This window comes from Vanellus vanellus, assembly GCF_965231255.1.
Source record: "Vanellus vanellus genome assembly, chromosome: 6".
Lineage (NCBI taxonomy): Eukaryota > Metazoa > Chordata > Aves > Charadriiformes > Charadriidae > Vanellus > Vanellus vanellus.
Genome location: NC_138911.1, coordinates 30,069,023 through 30,093,027, shown reverse-complemented (window position 1 = coordinate 30,093,027; position 24,005 = coordinate 30,069,023). Strand labels below are relative to the sequence as shown.

At 39.8% G+C, this 24,005-nt stretch overlaps 1 protein-coding gene across 1 annotated transcript in view; it reads right to left on the bottom strand.

The window, feature by feature from the left end:
* LOC309673933 (cytosolic phospholipase A2 beta-like) overlaps window positions 1-19,811 on the bottom strand; it is a gene marked incomplete at both ends in the record, with an annotated part of 29,535 nt that extends 9,724 nt beyond the window's left edge. Inside the window, 15 exons of the mRNA XM_082485816.1 lie at window positions 923-1,040; window positions 1,644-1,866; window positions 2,130-2,266; window positions 3,257-3,392; window positions 4,296-4,333; window positions 5,392-5,502; window positions 5,626-5,753; window positions 6,185-6,248; window positions 7,477-7,519; window positions 9,283-9,341; window positions 10,527-10,658; window positions 11,305-11,441; window positions 12,075-12,251; window positions 13,301-13,373; window positions 19,791-19,811. Of these exons, the coding sequence (XP_082341942.1) occupies window positions 923-1,040; window positions 1,644-1,866; window positions 2,130-2,266; window positions 3,257-3,392; window positions 4,296-4,333; window positions 5,392-5,502; window positions 5,626-5,753; window positions 6,185-6,248; window positions 7,477-7,519; window positions 9,283-9,341; window positions 10,527-10,658; window positions 11,305-11,441; window positions 12,075-12,251; window positions 13,301-13,373; window positions 19,791-19,811 (1,597 nt within the window). The remainder of the gene's footprint in view (window positions 1-922; window positions 1,041-1,643; window positions 1,867-2,129; window positions 2,267-3,256; window positions 3,393-4,295; window positions 4,334-5,391; window positions 5,503-5,625; window positions 5,754-6,184; window positions 6,249-7,476; window positions 7,520-9,282; window positions 9,342-10,526; window positions 10,659-11,304; window positions 11,442-12,074; window positions 12,252-13,300; window positions 13,374-19,790) is intronic.
* Between the last annotated feature and the right edge of the window lie 4,194 nt (window positions 19,812-24,005).

Here is a 24,005-nt window from a genome sequence, read left to right as displayed (position 1 = left end):
AGCTCTGTATTGCAAACTACACTGTCTAGTTCCATACAAACTGAGAGATGATTTGCCTACAAAAGGAACTAAGTTTTTCACCTCAGAAAGAGTCTAACGTTAGCTTCAAAAGCTTAGATTTATATTTCTTTATAAAGATTCTAGGATCCCACTTGCCTTTCTAAGTCAAGAGCATACAGCAAGCAAGTGTGATCTAACCTGCAAGGAATGACTGGCATGAAACCTCTGCTAACCCAAACCTGTCAGTCTACAGGATACCACAAAGCAGCCTGAAGACACATCGGCTCCAGACAAGAAAGTATCACAGTGTGGGCATGGCCATGCAGTCTCCTGATTCAAGCTGTCCTTTACAGGTACTGCAGTAGAACAGTAGCTATAAACCTAACCAAATGTAAGTACAAACTGTTTTTTTCTTTCCAGTACCTGCTCATTTTAATACCTTTTGTTGAATGTAGCCTGTGTCCTTTTAAAGGGTGTCATATCACACCCATCACAGCAGTCATACTCCACTCCATTTTCATACCCTCATCAGTGTAGTATTTAGGAAAATGACAATTACATTTCACAGCACCTCTACAAACTAAGGAACCATCAAAGCCATTTCGCAGGTGTGGAACTGAGGCAGAAAAAGATGACATGATTTGCCCACACTCATTCACAATGGCTGTGGCAAAACTAGAACTTCAGCCCAGATCTCCAGCAATGCCCTGTTCATGCCTGAGGATGTTATCCAGCAGATCTGCTCTTTCTAATTGACACCCAGCCGTTCGCAAAAAAGACAAATATTTTATTAAAAGATGAATACTGAGTCAGGGCAAGCAACAGATGTATACCCGTTTTATTCTCCACATACACACACACCCTCCCTCCAAATTCTCTTTAGTCCCTACTCAGGGTCAGAAGAAACTCTAGGAATACTTACCTCTAAATTTGAAAGTACTGAACTTTTCCTCCTTCACATTGAGGACTGCATAGAAAGGCAATGGGTTTTGTCCATGCTCCAGTGCCTTGCGCTGGTCTGTGAGTTTGTACTTTCTTGGCTAACCAAAGAGATAAAAAAATCACAGTAAACCTCTGGAACAGCATAAGGCAAAAACACTGACACAATCTACCTGAGTGCGGATAGACAACAGATGTTTTACAACCCAGAGGAATCTATGCGTCACATTTTTATGAGACCTCTTCCTTCCTGTTCGTTCTGGCACTTTCCTTCCCGATTGCCTTTTTGATACCTAGTAACCTCTTCATTAATATCTAAGTGCCTTGATTGCCTGCACCCCACAGATCTTTACTAAGGCTGAGACTAATGTTCACATGAGGCCAGATTACTCTAGTTCTTAAGTGTCCAACTGGAAGGAGACTTCAAAAGACCTGACTTTTCAGGGAGGATTGCTCAGTTCTTTCTGAAAGTTTGCCTACTGAAGTTGCTAGCTGTTGGGCACCCTAGTACAGAGACATCTTCAAACAATTAGCTACCCTGGAAAATTCTGGCTACAAGATCCTCTGTCATTGTTTACGAATCACACTGGGATGCCTCAGTCACTTTGGCGTTGTTCCACACATTACGTCATGCCCTCAAAGAATAAAGCTCTAAAGAAAATGAGTGGATGTTTCCCAAATGTGTGGCAGGACCACGTACATACCCGTTCATGTAAGAACATTTCCTGAACAAGTGACCACAGAGTTGTAAAAGATGACACATGTCCTGCTTTTGCCCTTTCAGCGAGTTCCTTGTGATAATACTTGAGATGATCTATAGACATAAGGTTGAGCTTGCATTTTGTCACTTGTTCTTTTACTGCCTTAAGTGGCCCTTCCAGTGTCTTCTGTGACCAGTCGGCATGCTCATACAGGTCTGCTAGGGTCCTAAAGAACAGAAATGTGAGAAAATCATCCATTTATTTGGATAATTTTGGAAAATTACTATATTTACCCAGCCACTTTCATCAAAGAAGAGAATCAGCAAGCCTAAACTAAAGTTATGATCGAAAGCCAACACTGACAGCTGTACCAGGGAATTACATTCACTTATTGATAATGTAAGACTTCGAAAGAGATGCATCTCTCTCACTGTGTGGAAATGTAGTGTCACAGTCATTCCAAATACAAATCTCATTTTCTATACGCACCATGTCGAGCCAGAAGCCCCAGTGAGATAGGTAACACAGTCCAACAGATTTAGCTTCTGAAGAGCTAAGAGGTGGCCAAACATAGCTGACATTGCTCTGAGGCCTCCGCCTGTTGCCATAACAGCTATTACTGGGACCTGTTCAAAACATAAGTATTATCTTCAAAAAGTTACTCACTTGCCTACTTGGAAAAGTCTAATTACAGCTCTTATAATTTCCTCAGCAGACTTCATTGGAGGACAATGAAATTAAATCAATATTCAGCCAGTCTTTACCAGTATCTTCTTTAAATTAACCTCCAGATACTCAGTGGGTTCCCTTAACCTCAAAGCTTGGATGAGTTTGAATATGCAGTAATTTTAACCTTCCTTCCTCCCCTTGTTCTTTATAATTGGAATTGCCATGATTATAAGAGATAATGATATGATTTTAATAAATAACAAAAATCGCAATAAATGTAATTAAGAATGGATTCAAGGAAGTCCTGAGAAGAATTCAGAAAACATATATTAAGCAACCAAAATGATCCTTTAGAGGGCATCCATTCAACAAATACAATTCCAGCAAGAAAATAAATGTTCACTTAAAAATTTGCCCTGGATCTTGGCAACAAAACATACTTCAGCTAGAGCTTGTTATAAAATGTTATTTCTTCACCCTAAAGAATTTTGACTTTTTGTGAAAAGTGTTCTGAAAACGAAGAAAAAAAAAGGTAAGCCTAAAGAAGGGACATTACAATGATTTACAAATATCTATGTGAGGTGAATTTCAAATACTCCTGTTGCCCTGCTTGGTTTGGGTTGTCTGGCTAGGCTGTGTATAAAACAATGTACTAATGCCTTATATCTTGCTGACGCGCTGCATCACACTGTTGGAAACTCTGGCTTTGAAGAGCGGTGTAGCACATCCTTGGGAATTTGACCCATTGAAAAGAATGGAGGCGTGAATAGCTGAGCTGAAATTTTAGATGAATATGGAGTATGCCACACTGAGAACTTCTGTTCCGCTGCCATTCAAATCCATGGGTTTGTCATCAACATGCAAAAACTACTAGAAATTTGGTGGGGAGCTGTGCCAATCCTAATTCAATAGACCCACAGCCCACGCTTGGATTCCAACTCACAGACCTCGTGTCCATGTAGATCTCTTTCCAGATGGAGAACCCTTTTCAGGGCACTGGCAACCACTCTCTTCCTTTTTTGCAAGAATTCTTGCTCTTCTCGGCACAGATCATACCCTAAGCGCACATCTAGTTTTTCTGTGCTGAAACATAAATAAATGCAGAGGCACAGGATTGGTATTTGAAATGTATATGGATCTGTTTTCAGCAACTGCTGTCTACTCAATATCATAAAAACCCATGATTCACTGTTCAGATTTAGAGACAGAAATGCAGCTTCCAGTTTCAAAGAAATCAACTGCTTTGCTTCTGTGTGGTCTCTTTATTTTCTGATGTTTCAGTGTAAGTTTTACTGCCAGCTAAGGATAGCAAATATGAAAAAAGAAAGGTTTCTTTGTGTCTTTAAGTAGCTTTGTAAGTTCAATCTTTTCTATTTCTGCTTCATATAATTTCTGAGCAAAGGGTGACTTGAACCTAACAAGGTCTTTCACGGGGATTTGTACCACAGATTTATACAGAAACAGTACAATGAAAAGGATACTCAAATAATTTTGGTTTATTTGTTGTCTGTCTCATTATTTTACAGTGTAAAATTTCATCTTCCCCAGCTTGTGCTTCTTTCTATTGATATCATCGGAGCCAAAAACCTATTTTCTTAAGAATACCTGTTTTGTTTGAGTAATGTATGGACTCTGGATGTTCTGCTTATTTCAAATTCCTTTTTCCTTCTGCCTTCTTCCCGCTTGTGTCCCTTTTGAAGAAGCCTCCAATCTCAGTCTTTGGTTCTTTGATGCAAAGGACACTCAGTGACTAAGTTTCTCACTGTTTGAAATTCTCATATTTTTTTTTGCATCTTGGCGTGACTCTTCTGCCCCAAGGACATTTAACTTTGATCTGTTGTGGTGACTCTTTAATAGTGACTTAACTATTGTTATATTTTGCCTCTAGTCTTGTGCATTCCTTGTATCTAAATAAAGGATACTCTGTTCTTGAATTCACAGTTCAAAGAGCAATAAAAACTTTAGAGAAAAAAACAGTCCTCTTACCAATCATTTAGTTGGAGGTACAACTGCAGTGGCACATTCTGTAAACAAAGAAATGAGAGCAGGAATGTGAATGACTGGGAAGAGAAGTTTTGAAATCCAGATTTTCAGTGCCTCCTAGAATGCCCCACAACTACCACCTTGCATACTGTTTTGGGGAAAACTGAAGCATGAAAGAGAAGGAAAGCAACTAAACACCAAACATATACTACAGAGAAGCAAAGAGGTAGGAGAAGTCAAAGTGCCTCTTGAACAGGCTGTGAAACAGGATTTCTTCATCACTGTGAATATACCTCCACAAACCATCCTAACTGAGCAGCAGTTTCACATTGCCACCCTCCTATTCTTGAGGATGAAGAAGAGCAGCCAGATAAAGACAATGACAGAGGAGGAAATACAAGCCACCACATCCTTCCAAAAAGCTACTGGAGGTAAAACAGAGTCCAAACAGAGGGGGCGGGGCATCACTAGTGGTGAACCAGACATTCATTCTCCCTTCTCTTTACGGGAAGGGCTGCTGAGAAATTCTTCTCCTCCTAATTTTGCTTCTCATTTGCTGCAAGGTCTGGGAAAGGATGTCTGGTTATTGCTAACAGATTCATCTGGCCACACAGCAGCATTTCTGCTGCTTTTAAAGCAACTTAGAGTTCTATCTATCCACCAGCTACCATCATGACTGTATGCATAAAAGAACGTGACAGAACTGTTTCTGAGTGTAAGATTCAACTCATCTAACTTTAGCCATCCAAAATTTAGGTATATAGACTGAGCTAGCTACCTGGACTTGATAAAGAGCAGTTGGACATCCCAAAGCCTTGCTAGGGTTATTGAGCATTCTCCTTTGACTGTGTAAGGATAGCAGAGGTTGGTCTGAAATGCATCTAAAACTGACCAGGATGAATTCCCAGTTATTGATTTTATTGACAGAAACTTGATATTTCTCTGAGAAAACTAACCTTTCCCACAGAAAACTTGTATTTGCACAAAATTCTCACTCAGACTTACTAATTGATTTTTTTAAAAAAATGTTATGGTGTTAAATACTGAGGGTTACTCTACTCTTCTCGCCAAAATATCATATAAATGGTGAAGCACTTACGTGTCTTACAGGGAGGGTTACTTTCACTTTATGTCCAACAGGGAGAAATTTCAGTGGTACTGTTAAGGTGTCACTTAAATTGCTATTGTCATCTTCCTTATCAGAAACTTTCTACAGAGAACAGAAAACATGGGGTTTTATTCACAGATTAGAAACAATCCTGCTCTTTACTGTTTTGGTGACGCTGGAAATAAGCGAGCAGTGTGAACAGTGGTATGGCATAGTGCCCATTACCTGCAGCCTGACTTTTAGAACTGGCTCCCAAACCTTCACGCAGTGGAAGTAGAAAGTATCTGTGTCCTCTGTAGTTTTCTGTGTTCCCTCATGAGATGCAGGCACCGTAAGCACGAGATTTTTACCCTCTAGTGAAAACAGATTTGTTTAGAGAATAATAGCGCTGTTCAGGCAAAATAGCTAACAAAGCTGGCAAACTTTCTGCTGGAGTCATTCTTCGTGGTAACTCCTCTGTAAGCTGCCATACTGACAAGTCTCCTACAGCACAGGAATTGGTAGTCCTGCCTTTACCCCATAGCGCAGAGTGCTCCCAGAGTCAGCACTCTCTCATACTTCCACCAGCAAAGTTTACTGCGTCCAAACTTGACAGCTTCAAGGAAAAGACACAGAGATCAGCATTGCAACTGGAGGCAGTTCAGAGACTTTCACTGCATTACTTTTTATTGTCTTCAGAACATTCTTAGTCGCCTCTGTATCCTAAAGTGCCTTCATCTGGGTCTGAATGACTATGATAGGGTTGATGTGGTCATGTCCTGGTTTCACAGAGAAACTGGCGTACCTTTCAAATATTTCCTGCTTTCATTAATGTCCACTTGCACTTCCAAGCAGCAAACCTCCCGGGACTGTAAAAGACAGGAATGGAAAAGTGTGGAAATAGCAAAAGGCACATCTGTGGCAAATAATGAAACACTGTACAGACAACCACTACCTATAATACAGAGCCAACTAAACTGGTCTCAGTGCTGGGAGGAATCCAGCTGCACGAAAGTAAATTCAGAGCTCATTGTCCCAGGACAGTAGCCCAGTTACCCTGCTTCAGAACTAGCTTGTCCATACAGTGGTGCATCGCTAGTGGTTGTTATACCCATTCAAATTACCCCAAAATCAGAAAACTCTGTATAACACACTGTTGCCCAAACAGCTACACATATATCTGATAATTTTTTAGGAAGGGTGGGGGAAAACACTTGATGATGAATTTCTGTGTATTGTGGCAGTGATTAGTCTACAAGGCATCTTCTTGCTGGTCCTGATGTAGGGAGACCACGGATTTATTCCACCTTACCCTCCACCTGAGTCATTCCAGTTCACCTTTAATAACTTGTGCCAGGACAGTTTTCCAAGCCATTTCAGGAACAACGCATGCCAGTCATTGCAGCTCTTATGCCTCACAGAGAAAATGAAGGGGAAATACCACAACATGTGTTACTTTGCCCCAGGGGTATTAAAGGCTAGCAGCTGGAAATCATGCGCCGGCGTGGAGTGGTTGGCACCAAGTACTTTGTACTCCTTAGCTGCTGGGCCAGCCCAAGGAGATAGGTAATGTACCACACGCTGACTAATACCAAAGGAGGACTCTATGTTTCAACAACTAAAATAACTCTTTATTAAAAAACTCATTTCCCAAAAAGCTGTTACATTAGATAACCTTCCAGTCATAAGCACACTGAATACCTACTATTGCCGTCTACAGACTCAGCCCTTTTATAACCTTTGTTTTTCCTGCCAAGTGCCATACTGTATTACATGAAACACAAGCAGTTTTCACTTTGAACACCAACAAATATGGGGTTCAGCAACATTAACAAACCACAGCTGGGCAAAATATTGACATCTGTAATATCAGAGGACTTCAAGAAACACAGCTTCTATTTTTGCACGGAGAGGGCAACAGTTAAGCCATAACGAATGGGAATCATCCCACATCTTTCACTTTATAACGCACACTGTGCTCTGATCTATCATAGTAGCTTCTCTTCTCTCTATAAAATGTCAGATGGCTGGGAGGAAGAGGAGACAATCAAAAGGAAGGAAAAGTCACTCCAAGCTAAATTCATATTTGAACCTTACCACTAAGACATCATTGGTAATGAGGTGCTCTGGAGGGCCAGGACTGAAAAGACAGAATCAAAAAAAACCAAAAAAAAGCTGTGTGAGTATCTGGTATTTTTAAAAAATAGTAGGTTTACGACCTTTCCTGCTTAAAATTGAATCTAGTTATGTTAGTATCACAATTTGCTTTCTAAAAGGCATAATACATGATGACCTACTAAGAACATTAGCCGAAATGTAGTATCCAAATAAGAAGAAAGGCAGGTGAGCCCATAAAAATACCAATGCTTAAAAGTATGTGCTAAGATACAGCGGAACAAAGACATACTGGTCTATGTGGAATCATGTCATGCTATTAATAAATGACCGCATGACTCGGGGAAAGCAAAGACTACTATTAATTTTTTCTGCAAATACTTATTAGGAAAGATATATCCGGCTGTTCCAGATTATAATTTACAACTGATCACAAACGAATGGCAAACAAGAATTAGCTCCCACTGTGCTATATGTATGACCGGAAAGCAAAGAGGTAAGTAATAGAAAATTTTTGTGCCAGAATTTTTTACCTTGTAAGACCTATGTCTGTCACTGAATGGATGTAGTTATTTAATACTATGAGTAACCTATAGAGCCTGCTAACAGCATCTCTCATTAAAGCCAACGCTCCAACATTACTATGTTACACACAATCATAAGTGCTTTCATATACCTGAAAGGACCATTAAAGTTAGGTAGTACATAATCTTTCACTTTCTGCAAAGTCCAGGGTATGTTACCAAGCACACTTCCAGCCTTAAAACTTCTGTTTCAGCTGTAGTACATATTTAAATGTAAATAACTAGGTTTGATTTCCAAGGACGGAGAATCCACCACATGCCTTATAACTTCAATGGTGAAAGAAGTTCCTCTTATTTCTAGTCTTAATCTACTCAGTCCAGTTTCCAAGCACTGCATGACATTCTCTCCTTTTTATATGTCTGGCAGTGACTGCTTCCACATTTGCTGGAGATGCTTATACCATCTCTTAAGATGTCTCTCATAGATAAATTAAATAGATTTTCTTGAGTTTCACTGTGGGAGAAAATAACCGAGAGTACCAGTGATTTTCTTCAGTAGCTTTTCCATGTTTAAGAATAAGAAGCCTTATTTACAGTTCCTTCTTCTAATCATGCAGTTAGTCAGTCCCGATTGGACTACATTCCTTTTTTTGGTAATGCTAAGTTCAAATATTCCAGAACATGTAGTTTAGGACTTTTTTCAACCAAACCTGTGACAGCAATTAAAAGAGAGATAAAGTTTATCTTGTGGGACTTGTTCTCCTCCAGACAATGTTGATTACCACTTTGAGGGGGGTGGTCTTAATTTTATTATTTGTTGAATATACATTTTTTTCAGTTTAACTAAGCTATCGCCTAATGAGTGACTTTTCTAATAATGTCTACATTAGCTCTATGTATGTATTGTGATAATAATACAAGACAAGTTTTCTGGTCTTTTAGAAACATCGCAGCGTTCTAGGCACTGTTCAATTAATATTAACAACTTGAAGAGCACCTCTGTTAAGTTTTCCACACATCTTGTGTACAAGTTATCACATCGTGCCAATGTTACTACTTTTCCACGATCAGGATATACATGTTGAACAGAAGGTAAGATTTGTATGAAAAACACCAAAAGCTGGGGAAGTTAACATAAATAAAAGTTCAAAACTGTAATTTCAGCTCACTGCTGGGATGAAGAGCTGGAGGAAGTTCCCTTTTTCTCTGAGATATTATTACTCCCTGGCAGATCGACACCTTTCATCTTTGGAATTTTACTCACATTCTTTCCATCCAGAACTCCACTTCCAAACTTTCCCATTTCTTAATGCACCTCTCTTTCTAAAAAGAAAAGGGTAAAATAAATATGGTTTATTGGAAGCTGCAGGAAATTGGCAGTATAGACACACCTAAAAAAGCACTTCCATGGCTGACATCTCTTCTGCTAATGTTACCAAAAAAACCTGTGCGTTACCTCTTTCCAAAGCTGAAATTGCAATGGAAACCACGGGCTTGCGAAAGGCACGTAAGATTAATATTCTCCCATTGTGGGATATGTAGAATTATACATATTTCCAAAGATACAATCAGAGGGGGAAAGCTTGAATGAAACAGAAATACAATGGCTTTCAGCAAAGACAGTGTGCAGGGGGAAAGGTATTGAAGCCCAGCAAATGAGAGTAATACCGGTGTCATTTCCATGTACAAACCATTTAAAGCACATTCACACTGAATCCAGCAGAGATGAAATAGGCAAGAGTACTCAGTAACTCTGAGGTAGTTATTGAATCATTATATTTCCCAGTGACTCACTCACTGGCTGAGAAGTGCAGAGCCCCAAGGAAGATGCAGCTTTCAGCGTTTGGGAAGTAGCTGTTCTTTCGGGTATGGACTGCCTCCTGTCTTCAATGAGCATGTAGCAATACCTCAGCCACAGCTCAGACAAGCCCAGGAGTTGTCACAAACCTATCCCAGCTTTGGTCTCTGGACAACTCTCTTTCATGGGCTCCTTAACAGAATACAAAAGATGTTAGCAGAATAGGCATCCCTTTACTACGGGCTAGAGAAATCTGAATCACCTAGAAGGAAACCCAGCATAAACACCAACAGGCGAAGCCTAAAAGAATCATTTAATTCAAGTGGTGAGTGGATTGTCTTCAAGTTTTTAATAAAAAGTTGCCATTTAAGAGGAAATGTCCTCTAAGCGTGGCAAAAGTGACATAAGGCCGAAAGGTAAGGAAGTTATTTATTTGGATTATAAAAGATAAAAATGACTAGGTACAGATGCTCCCCGTTAATGTATTTTGCCCCCACAGAGGTGATGGGCGTGGGAAAGAAGCCGCTTCATTTTCTGAATCTGTGAAAAGAGATTAATGAAGTCACAATGATCCAGCACAATTATATCTGTTTTGATGAGATACAGATAACGATATATAAGGATATCTGTTTACGCAGATCCAAGCCCCACTTAATATGGAAGGCAATGTGGACATGAGGTCTTGCCAATCTCTCCCTATATTTTCTTACCTCTGATTTCAAAGCAAATGTCTCACGGAGTGTCTCCCCAGGTCTGATTCTACCAACATTAAAAAGAACTGTGAACTGCATGTCATCTTTGGTGAGTGGATCTTCATCACACACTGCCAGTTCTAAAATGTTCTGGTAATAGAAGAAAATAAATAAGAACTCTTACTGAGCTGCTATTACACAAAAACAAAAAAACAGTTATAGACTTTTGCAGCTGCTGGACAAGCACAGTGGTAAGAATAAAGAAACATGTGCTTCCCTTTGGGAGTTTGCTAATGTGGAACACCATCATTAAACCCAACCTTGGCTATCCTGAGATAGAACCACACTGCACCACACTGATAACCCACCCAAGGAACACACTCAGTTTCTTCATCCCTGAAGTTCTCTTAACTACACAGCTTAGGGTAGGACTAAATTTGTTGTCTACATCACAGCAACTCCTCTACTCTTCCCTTACAACCAGTGGAGGGAAAGCTCTTTCTAAATTTACCACCCAAAATAGACCAAATGAAGCGTGCTACAGCAAGTGCTCATTTCTCTCAGGTGACAACAAAGGGAATCTGGACTAGCTCAGATATAGGCATTTATATCACTGATGTCTATAACTAGCTGAGGGGAACACTGCTGTGTATGTCTACTGTTTTGTGCTAACCAGTCAGTTGCAAATTCTGTTACACAAGAATTTTCTTAAGTTATTTAGCACAGTTGATCAACAGGGTGTCAACTGAGGATTCCCAGCTATTGAAAATGGTGGCATTTCTATATTTTTAACTACCTCAACTTCTCTCTGGATCCTAAAGTAGAAAGTCTCATTCCAGACAGGGTTGTCAGAATTCTTGATGGTTTTGGTCTGAAGCTTTCCATTTGAAGCAGATGGCAGCCACAAGCGCACATAGCAGTCCGATGCAGTCACTGCAGCAGAGAAAAATTAAAAATTTGATGGCAATGTTATAGATGAAAAGTAGGGCAAGGCCACGATTCTGGAGACTAATAAATATTACTACTTTTTTTAAAAATAAGTAAAGAAACCACCAGTTGGAAGCAACCAAGGAAAACCATCTAATTCCTGGGTAACTACAAATTGCAAATGTACACATGCACACACAAGTACAATAGGAGCCATGTTTCCCATGTGAAGAGAAAGAGGTATAAAAGAGCCCACTGACCATTCATTGGGCATATTCCCTACAATTCCAGTCAATGATGTTAAAAAAGTTTAACCGAACCTAGAGCTAGTTCCAAAAAGGGCTGTTAGGATGATTACAGAAAGGAGAACGCATATTACAGAGAATATCAGAGGAGACTGGTTTGCTCAGTCTAGCAACACAAACATGCGGAGGGGACATCATGGTTGTCTTAGAAGGGTTAGGTACTAGAGAAGATCTGTTGCAGCTAAAGGCCGGTGTGGGCCCCAGAATACAAAGTCACGAGCAAGTCGGAAATCTTCATCTCGCTTCCACCCTACATCTACTCCTTATGGTTAGTGGAGTCAGTGCCTCGAGCAGCCATCCTTTGGGAAGAGCCAGGGTGGGAAAGTGCATTTACTTTGTGAAGCTTGACAACGGTGTGAAAGGAAATCTCCAAGGTGATGTCTTTCAGAGCTGGAGTCTGGACTTGACTGAAGATTTCTACTGCAGCCCGAGATGCCTAAATACTTCAGACTGGTATCAAGCAGTGAATAACATTGCCCCGCAAGGTTTTGGCAGGAAAGTGGAACTGTCCCTTCAATAGAGTAGATAGAAGAGATCATTGAAACTCAGCAATACAGGCCTCATCACACTACCACCTTTCTAGTGTCCACCTCCGGACATTGTTATGTGATATTTGCCACAGGAGTACAGGAATCCCTTTGGCAGGCAGCTACTCATCCAGTATGGGATTCACTCCCTCTGGTCTTCCACATGTCCAGGCTTGGCCAAGGTTGTGCTCAATAAGACGCAAATGGTCTCAGCTGTTACTCAAGTAACTCACTGCAAAGTGACGCTTTTTTGGCTGAACATGTCATTTTTCACTAGAGGAATACACAGGTCAGAGGTTTCAAGAGTGTGAGAAAAGGCAGCTCAAGGTCTCTGTCCTGACTGAGGAACCCACAGGAGACCTCTGCAAAAATGGCAGCTGAAGGGCTGGTCCATAGTACATCTTGAAAAGGAGCCATAGGAGGCTGTGAGGGTGAGATAACGAGTTAAAGAATGTTGAATACAAAAGTACACAGAAAAGTCTGTTTTGCCTGTATGCTCAGCACATCCTTAGCGCTTGATCTGCAGAGGCCCTCCTTAACCAGAAACTATCAATATCTAACATGACTGGTCATCTGAGGACAGGAAATAACCTGAATGATATTGTATTTGTGAAATTCTCTAATTTACCTTTGATTATCATGTATAATTGATACATTTCAATAAAAGGTTCCTAAATACATAGCCTGTGTGGAAAAATTCCAGTCCATAATATGATTTATACCCATTACAACCATCAAAAACAAACAACTCCAAGCAGATTTACAAACTGAAGTGCTCCCACAAGGTCTACCTTCCCTTATTGGTCCAGAAAATTTGTCTGGGAGTCTTGGTTTTTACCAGTTCCCTGAAATGCCACTAGGTATGTCCTCCGATCTAATGATACCTCAGGGATTTGATCTAATTATAGCCCTGTTATTAGTACTTCTGTTGCTCTGCTTTATGTATGTTGCTTGTATACCTTCGGAACTTAGGAACATTGCTCATTGTGTAAACTCTGGAGGTGACTGAAAACACAATCAAACCACAACTCACACAGGTCTCTTGACTTGATGTTCTTGGCTTGTATGATTCTTACTGAAAGCATGTGGATAGGGCAAAACTTCATCTGCAGAGAAAACAAACACAATTAGTTTTATCAGCTCAGAATACAAAAATCATATGTATTTCGAATAGTACAGGGGACGGCCTGTCCTTGCTGTTTGCCTGTTGGAAGTGAGGGGACCTCCCTCCAGTGGAAGTACACCACGCTCAGGTGATAGCATGATTGCACACGAGGCCATTTGCTAAGTAGCTTGAGTAAGTGAAGACAGAGGAAGAAAACACAAACTCAGACAACGGTATGGAAAGCTTTTGCTATCACCCTAGAGGTGCCTGTTTTTACACAACCTGACGTATGCATGGCCACGGTGACGGTTGTATTGCCAATCTGCCAGGGGTCCTGTGCCACAGGTGGGTCAATGCTGGGCCTTTGGAAGGCAATACTAGGAACTCGCAGCTGCCTCCCTGGGTCCTGGCACAAGCGCTGGCACTGGGCCAGGGCATGGCAGTTACCACAGTGCTTTAAACCAGGCCTAAATTTTCACGACGCTCGTAAGTAGGCCAAGCTCACCAAAAGGCATCTAGAGGAATGCTCTACTGACTGAGTGAATGGACCACAGACCCAGCAGAGACGTTTCAGATGAAGAAAAAGGTGCCCTGCTTTGGAGGCATAATATCGCAGAACCCCACAACATTAGGTATCTCGAAAATACCTAATGGGAATGGAACCACTTCCCTTCCAAACATGAGATTTATTTCTATCATAGGCAAGCTATCATTGTAATACCTATTTCAAGTTACTTGCTCCTAACTCTAACAAAGAATTAAGCTTCCCAACCCAAGCTGGTCAGAAAGTACCTGTCATTTTCAAACAGCATTCTGATAAGCCTGAATAAAGACCCATATACAGACAGGTGAAAATTTTAACACTGAAAACAGGAAAATATTTCCTTCTGGGTTTTGTTTGTTTGTTTGTTTTCTAAATTGCATCATTTAAATTTCTTTTTCATTTTCTTTTGAGTGATTTATCTATTTTTTTTGCATATTAGCGTGGGTCGTCAGCAATAATAAGCAATAACAGTATACAGTCCTACTACCACCAATAAATTAAAATCAGGTCACACTGTGTTGGAAGTGTCCCATTAGTTTGAATGGCATCTTAAACTACACACTGACTGAAACGTCATATCTATTTGTCTAAATGATGGTATCCCATTACACCGTAACAAAATAATTTGACAATTTTATTTTGAAAGATAGCATCGTGATTAATTTTCCTGACACGAAATGATTGACTTTGGAGATACAAGGAGCTGGGGAAGGAGGAACTTCTCTATAGAAGGAGTCACTCACTACAGTTAATATGAAATTCTTTTAAAAGGGGGCGGGGCCTACTGGACATGTTTATTAGAGATGAGAATAGTCTTAATTCAGTTTCGTTCAGTTTGTTTAAAGGTAATTTACGTTACATCAAATGGATACCATTTGAACCGTGAGTTAGCACGTTCAAATAAAGGCTTAACATTAAATGTTATTATGTCAGTTTTAAGGTTACACCCTTTTTAAATTCAGATTAATATTCAAGGGTTGCCCTGAACAGAGAAACCCTGATGTTAAACCTAAAAAATCATAGATTACTCTGTCTCTTGGCCTCTTAATGGTTGAATAAAACACTTTTTTGTACAATTATGCAAGATGCCTTTGCTCATGTGTGACAAGAATCATTTCCACTATGTTCTCCTCCAATTTGAAAATTACATATTTAAAACCTTTTCAGTTTAATGCATTATGGACATTACAAGTTCCAGTTGGGACACTTCCATACTATTCCAGTTGCCCACTACAAGAATTTGACTTTGATTTTCCTGTGCAAATAGTTATTTAACATAGAAGTACCAACTGGAACACTCAGTCAGCATTCCTAGTGGGTTTCATTAACATGAAATATTGGATTATGTAGCCAATTACAGGGCTGACTGGTTTTAATTAATATGTTAATTCTGTGTTATTTTGTAATCAACTTCCCCTTTGCTCAACAGAAGCCCAAACCATTCTCAAAGTCTGCCTTCACTGGAAAAACAGATGTTGGTATACAATTTGCTTTGAACCTTTTGTGATGAAAATTTCGTAATTGCATAAAAAAATGGTGCGTCTGCAGTTCATCATCAGAGTACTGTTGATTGTGATAGATATCATGTTTTCATCCTCTCCCTCTAGAGCCGGAGAGCCTCACTCCTCCTCCCTTCCCCTTTCAACTTCCCTTAAACATGTCAACATCTGCTCACTGATAGAAACATCATCAAAGATGACTTCACTATTTCTGATTTGGTGCAGCTTAGTCCTTGTGTTATTGCAGGGTAAAAGACAAAGATTCAGATGGGTAAACCCTATGTGATGTGCAAATCCCCAGGGAAAGCCAGAAGCCATCCTCCTCCCAAGAATGCTGTTACGCCAGCCTGTAATAACCTTCCAGAATTGGGCTAATTCTTTTTTTCCATCAGAAAAAGGCAGAGCTAATTTTCAGCCTACTGGGGTCTGATTTAGGTGGTCTAAAATAACATCCTTGCCCAAAAGCACTGACGCTCCAGAACACCCTTCTAGAAAAAATAATTGTCGTTAGAGATACCATTTCATAACATTCATAACATGAAAAGCAACGTGTGCTTTCATGATTAATGCAAATTGATGAGCACAAACGCCATATCCAGACAGCTCTTGACAATCTTGCAGCTGTACCAGTCTTGGTCTTTTTAGTTCAATTCCTCGAGAGAACCATAGTTTCCTCCATAGGCACACAGAGAGTAACAAAACCCCGCTGTAAATATCCAGAATCAAAGGTGCTTTCCCAGAAGCCCATCATTCTATTTCTTCTGGAAAATTAGTAGTGCAACATTGAGGCCAGAGTGCAGGATTGAGCTACCTGTGTATGTTTGCATCCTAGACAATAACACTCCAGATATAGTAGCATGTCCAGAGTCCCAAAGAGTAGGCTAAAAAATGTAAAAAACAAAAACAAAACCCCAACAAAAAACAGACAACAACAACAAAACCCAACAACAAAAAAAAAAAACACAAACTTCTTTTCACTTGATAGCATTTAGCACTAAACTACATTTCTGTACTCTCAAAGCAAGTTTTGGGGGGGTCATTTCAGGTCTAAAATACAGAAAAGCCTACAGACAGGAGATAAAACGAGCATGGCAGAATTGCCACAGCTGTGTCAAACCTTAACAAACTGAAAATTCACATCTGTTGCCAACATCTCATTGTTTGTAATAATACACATTTGCTGGCCTGCTGCCTGGCTTCCAGAGAATAGTCATATACCAGTCAGCTTCAGGAGGATGCATAATTTTCCTGTTTACAGGCAGTTAATCACTTCAGGGTTTCAACCCAAAAAGACAACTTTGAGAGTATGAAATCTTTCCAAAGCTCATTAATAATGAGGATCCTACTGAGATGGTCTTTGGATGGCAGAAGAAGAAAAAGCCACCAACAGATCATATCTTTTATTTCACTCCTTATTTCACTCCTTTATTGCCCCTCCATGCTGCTCCTAGAACAAGATCTCATGGCTACCTTCACTAGAAAGTTAGTCTTCCAGGGGATAGTTTTCTTGCAACCTGGGAACCTTCTCCAATCACCACCTCTTTTTTCTTTTCTTTTCTTTTCTTTTCTTTTCTTTTCTTTTCTTTTCTTTTCTTTTCTTTTCTTTTCTTTTCTTTTCTTTTCTTTTCTTTTCTTTTCTTTTCTTTTCTTTTCTTTTCTTTTCTTTTCTTTTCTTTTCTTTTCTTTTCTTTTCTTTTCTTTTCTTTTCTTTTCTTTTCTTTTCTTTTCTTTTCTTTTCTTTTCTTTTCTTTTCTTTTCTTTTCTTTTCTTTTTTCCAAAAAAAAATCCTTGGTCCATGTTGCAAGGCTGATTGGAATCTCAGCATTTCACTCCTCCTGCACTAACTCTAAGCATGTCTCTGAGCAAAGTTATCACCATGGGATAACACCAAGTTATATGAAGTTTTATACGAGGAGTTTGCTCTCTGTCTTTTGACATTCTGTAAATAGCTGTAGGATTTATCACTCAGCTTTATCAATATCTTTCAGACATGAATAATTATTTCCTTTCACAGATTACTTTTTCTTTCTCCAGTGGTACTGGAGTACTCCAGTGGTGTACTGGAAGCTGTACAATATCTTATGTACAATATCTCACACCAAATGTAATCATTTGGCATATTCTTACCATTTACTTTATCTTAGATACTGAGGATTTGGTTCAACTACAACTTGGCAATTTATCAAATTAAGGTTAAAGCTATAAACTTATAAACTATAAAAAAGCTTCATGACCAGACTGGTACCAAAGCACTCTCTTCCACATAGGTTCTTTAACATCTAATATGGGCTGAGTTCATTACCCCCTCCATCAGTGAGAATACTGCTAGCAATTTGGCCTTTCAACCAGCTGCCTATTTTCATTAAAATTAGAGGAATGCAAAGTTCTGGTGGGAAAAGCAACTGACTGAAGAAATATGCAAAACCAGGAGAGGGGATAGAAGGAGAGAGCATGACCACAAAAGCCTCATTTTCCTTGGGAATCACAATTATCCAAAATCTTATCATTGGAAGTTAAAGTTAGTGAGTAAATCTAATCTGCCTTACAAACATTTACTGTAATTTTATGTTATCACTGATGGATTGTTTCAAGAGTCATTGTGGATTCTGGATGCATCCCCTGTTCATATTCTATCAGCCACCTCTTTACATGTATGAGTGGGTCCCTCGGGGCTTTGTATTGACAGAATTCCTGAGTATTTTACCATATAAAATTTATTCCATAGTTCACAAAATAAAACTGCTAACGAGTAATTATTCTTGTCTGAGCAGAAGAAAAGACCCTGTTATGAATATCAAAAGCATTCCCAGCAAGTTGTAAATTAATATTGTCCATCACTTCTGTGCCAATTTGGTAGCTTTTTTTAACAGCAAAAAAATGACTTTTAGTAGGTTTTCCTAGATAGTTCATAGTATCCACACTTTTCTAAACAACTCCCTTTTTTAATATAAAAGAAAAAAATGACAAAACCATTCTGTTCTGATTTCTGTGTCTATTTACCAATTTACACATACTGAAAAATGCATTTGCCTGACAGAATGGCAGAGCTACCTGCAGTGTTAAATGAATCTCCTTCCTTGGGAACAGAAGCTTTCTGACCTGAAACTATCCTTGTACTCTAACCTTTTGGCAGTATTGCCTATTAACAAGTATGTCTACACTCCTGGAATAACAGTTGCAGCATTAGGATGAAATGCAAGAACTTTCGCTGTAATTGAGCCTTTCTAGATAAAATTATACCTAAGCTATCTACTCATCTATCAGAACCAGAGTTATCTTATTAGACACAACATCGACATTTAAAATTGGTAGATCATATTTATATCTAAGATAGCTCTGGATCTAACACATATATATAATACAGATATAATACAAATTTTATCCAGAAAGTACATTACATTTACAATTTATATTCTTTTCCCTGAGCATCCAATGTTTGAATATTTTTAATCTATCATTTGAGCTATCTGTTCAAGTTACTGATATTTTCCTGAATCTTTAATGTCACGGGCAAACACGACCATAGCAAAAGTGTAGTACGTATTCTTTATTCTGAATGATTAATGATTCTCTATAAGCCATAGCATGTAATATTGTTTCTTACAATATTTAGAGTCCATGAATGCCCATATTTCTTTTATCTGCTGCAAAATTTGACATAGGGTTTGATACATAAAGAATGGTTAGTTGTAAAGAATTCGCATCTTGCATGTAAGACGCCACGTCCATGAGAAAACTCTCAGTTAATAATTCTGTTGATTTATACTAAAAACTATCAGTGAAAACCTCTGAATGGAACTTACTATTAGAAAATTCGAGTCCAGACATGAAATACTTCCACTAGAATCGCAGATGCCATAAACATTACATTAAAGATAGCTAAATCAGCCAAATAGCTCATTAGAACTCTCCCCTGAAGCTAAAGTAATATAAATTATGCTTTGTTGCTAGAAAAAGCTGTTGGGTTTTTTCAGCTGGGGCAAGCAACGAACATGATTCTATGTGCTATCCTGAGAAAAGCATGCAGTAGGGCTAAAGCACTTTCATTTTACAGTGAGGTAAACTCATCAAGGCCAGCCCTTTCTTCCCTCCCGGTGTTCGCTCCAGCATGTACACCTCACGACAAAAGAAAAGGGCCACATTTTCACTGCGTTTTCGCTGAAGCTCGCTTACGTATTAGTTACTGTGAGGTAAAAGGGGAAAACAGTAAATTTGCAAAGTTCAAGATGACCCTGCCGCATCGCACCAGCAGCAGTTTGTCTCTGCATCTCGGCAGATGCAAAGAGGAGGGAGTTTGCTCGCGAGAACTGGAGCAGGGAGGTCCCCGCAGGAAGGTGCTGGGCCCCAGCAAAGCGCAGAGCTGCAATTCTCTTACCTTGGCTGGTGGGCTCCCCATGACACGCAAGATGGCGACAGCAACAGAAAACTCAATTTGGGTAACAGATCTGTCAGCTGACAAACACGCTCACAGCTTGTTGTTGCTGCTGAAATAACATGAAGGACACATATAATTTATACAGGCGCTGAGCTCCACCCTCTGCCTCCTCTGTGTGGAGAAGAGTCTGCCTACGTCTGAGAGGGAAAGATCTGCAATGTCAGAGGTGAGAGGAAAGCTGCAGTTACCACATCTTTGCGTGTCACTTTATTACTTCTCACAATTTGTTATTGCCCCAATATTGTCCTGCCAGCTTTTTGGGTGGATTCTGCCATGTTCAGAAAGTCTTCCTTCACTCCCCATCTCTTCCATCTATCTAGTCAGTAGGTGAATTTTCAGTAGCTTTTAAGTTCTTCCGCATAATACTCCAGAAAAAAATCAAAGGAAGGGGACAGACAAATCTCATCTACTAAAATTTCTGTTGGGAGACCAGCCCACTTCTGAATGCTCTTTTCAATTCTTCCTACAATAGGGACTTGTTTTAATACATTATTGGGAATCTTTCTGCCAACCAGTACATCAAATCTCCTCAATTTGAAGTACCTACTGGATGATTACCTGGCCAATGCAGAAATGCTGGTGAAATTGAGATAAATATTGGTAGGGAAAGCAAAATCCACATACCTTCTGGGCTTTTCCCCTCTACACGCTTCTTGTAAGAAGAACATGACAACCTGACATCTCCCAGCTTCCCATCTTATCCCCCCACCAGCTTTCTGGCGACAGTGGTGTGTCCTAAGGCATCGTCTGGAGAGTGCACAGGCATGGCTTCCTCCACCTTTCCCATGCCTACTGTGGACTGCTGACAGACAACCCGTGGGGTGCCTGTCAGGACATTGCTCCAAGCAATCTGTTCTGGCTATACCTTAATCCACACTTGTAACTTCATGTTGGATGTCATGCAGACCCAGACTTGGAGAAAGTCTGGAGGCCACCATAAGTTTGCAGTGAGATATGTCCTCACCAGGGGACAGTAACATCAGATAGGACCAAGCCTCACCGAACAACCAGTGGACACCTTACACTGATGGAAAGGGAGAGTGTCCAGAGTTAATTTTCATCAAATAGTAGTTGTGAGTTGGGCTTTCGGCAAAAGAAGAAAAAAAATGAAATGTAACCACAGTAATTGTTTCGGAAAATAGGTTTACCTGAAATCTTTGGCTTTAGATTTTTCCTGAAACTCAGATGCACACCGTGGATCACCTTTAAACCACTTTTTAAAGCATTTTCCACAAAAAAACCCTGTCACCAATTGAAAATTAGTTCTAGTCAGATGCTCCTGGGCTTATGCAAGTGGCAACAAACAGCTCAAATTGACACATCACAAAGACTCTGCTGTGGCTGGCAATGCAGTGAGGACTGGATTTAGGCTTACCCAAGCAGCAGGGTGAGGACTTGAGTGCTTGGTTAGGCTGCCATCTTTGAAACATCAAAAAGAAAGATATCTTAAGTAAAGGTCTGCTGTGCATATGCAGCAAATCAAAGGGCAGCTACAAAACTCCCAGAAAAATAAGCCAAACTCATGAGAAAGCAGTCTGGGGTTCAAAAGCAATTAATCACGCAAGTCTTGCGCTCCTGCAGTAACATTGTTTTGACAGCCCCACTTGGGCATTTTTTACAGGAGCAGTTGAGACTGCGGTGCAAGCATTCTTCTCCATGCTTCCTTGGACACAGGACCCTGTAGCATCCTATTTCCAGAGGTGAGAAAAAAAGCAGAGAAAAAGAGAAAAAAGCTCTTATTCAGAGTGGAGTTTTGGTTTTCCTCCTTTATATTGCTGTTGCAGCTTTGATCACAGGTTCCCCTGCTGTAGTGAACTGAGAGACCAAAATAGTAGGCTGACAAATTTACCTCCTAAAGAGACGGCAAATGGAAAAACAGCCAGAGAAAAATGAACTCCACCCAAAGAGGGGTACGTCTGCCTGGAAACGGAGCAACACATTAAAAACAGAACAGCTGCAGCAGGGAGACCCAGGCCTTAATGGAAAAGGAAAGAAGGAAAAAAGCTCCCAGAATGTCTTCAAATCAAGGTGCAAAAGTTATTTTGGAGCGCTATGGAACTAATTTTTCCAATAGCCCCTCCAAGAAGTTAATGTTTCCAGTAAATCAGCATGGCCAAAATACATAAAACATTTTGTGTTGCTTGTCAACAAGCACACTGACATGTAGCACGTCCATTTCCTCCTGGACATGAGGGAGATGGGCTACGTGATGTCAGGCCTCACTACAGCCACAAAATATGTACAGCATGGGGAAAGTAAGACAAAGAAAGTCAACTGCATAAAGAAAGAAGGACAAAACTACAAGGTTAAATCTAATGCAAAGAGGGCACACCACAATGCATTAGCAAACTAGTCAAATAATAGGCGATATATCTTCAAAGGTGTACAGAAAGTCCTCCCCCTCCCTTTGTTATAGGCAGGACATAGTCGCGTCAGGCTCACATTAGTGGAGTTGTTAAATTCAGAAAATGTAACACTGTATCTGTGGTTTCAGTTTGCAAAAGGCTGTTCAGGAAACAAAGAGAAAAGGGGTTCTCCAAAGATTTTACAGGTTAACTAAGCTGGTCTCATTCCACATTTATGACTGAATCTTGTTTCTTTTCTGAATTAATATCAAGAAAGTATTTGGAAAGAAGCTACGAGGCGGAAAAAAGAGATAACAGGGAATATCAAATTACACTGAGGTTAAACTGCTTCATACCCTACCTGTTGGCACTCAGATAATGCACTCAAGAGAGTATGCGAAACAGAATCAGAATGGAAGGAATGCAAGCCCATGCTGTTCCCAGTGTGCAAGAAATAAAATTTAATTAATAGAGTGTTCAGCTTCATGCAAGTTACTCTGTGGGCTGCTCGTTAACAGCCCCTTGCAAGAAGCTACTTAGAATCACAGCCGAGCTGCCAGAAACAGAGCAGTACAGTGGTTGCAACTCTAAATGACTGTGAATTTGGATCATCCTACTGCCGGCACAAACTTAAAAGCTAACTGGGACAAAGCTTACAAAAGGTAGAAAACGCATTTAGCAGAGTTCATTATTTACCCCAGCAATGGCAACAGCACAGCAAAATTTCATACAAACATGTCTCAGCTTTGGTGTACAAAAAAATGCCCTCAGTGAAGTCCTGTCTTCATGGTCCTTCCATGCTTAATGCTAACAGCTTCACAAGCAAGGATGGCAATTACTGAAACACTCTCCTATAAATATAAATCTTCTATGATTTTGTGTGAGAACATTTCTTTATTCATCCCATGAAAGCTGTTAAGTAGAGAAAAGTGATGGATCTTCCTAGGGCTAACTGCAGCCACACCATTAAGGAGATGGAGGTGGAAGACTGTGCAGCTTTGCGGAGACTTCTTGTTGTGCCAGACAGTGACAATGGGAGGTGACAGTTGCTTTCTCCTTCCCTCATAAATCATTTCATACCTTGTGCAGCCCAGGGGCTGCATTAGAAGAATTATAGTAATCTGAGAAAATAATTGTCTATAGTCAAATTCAAACAAACAAACAAAAAATGTTCTCAGAAATGGAGGAAAACAGACTTATTTTTCTCTAGCTTATCCCCAAACTATTTTTTTTTCATATCTGGGTTATTTAACCACTGTAAAAAGTAATCCAAGCAACAAAAAAAAAAAAAAAAAAAACCTTTTCTTAAAATACATCTCCATTTTTCAATTCAACGTTGCCATGTGAAACTAGAAGCTCTAAAGCAAAGTTTCAGAAACGTCAGATTTGGGGACCTTTCAAAATGGAAACATTTCATTTTGAAATAAAAGCATTCTAATTTTTCACTGTTTCCCCTCCACCCTATTCTTTTGGAGCAAAACAACACAGCTAATTTCAAATTGGTTTTGATCTTTGAATGCTTTCCAAACAACCATTTTCAGCTCACCTAATGTTAGTTAGAACAAACCACCAAGCTGTCTATCCGAGTAGCAGTCAGGTGAGAGCAGCGTTTGCAAATGAACCATCCTTCTGGCTATCAAGATCTGAACATGTTTCAGAAAAGTAAAAGGTGCTATATCCTCTTACCTATCTTCTGAACCACTGCAATCTTAAATAAAGATATCATACAGCAAAGCCAGTATCACTGGCTCCTTTTCCTGGCCAGAGTAAGAGAGCTACCAATTTCCTTAGACGCTTTGCAGGTGTGGTT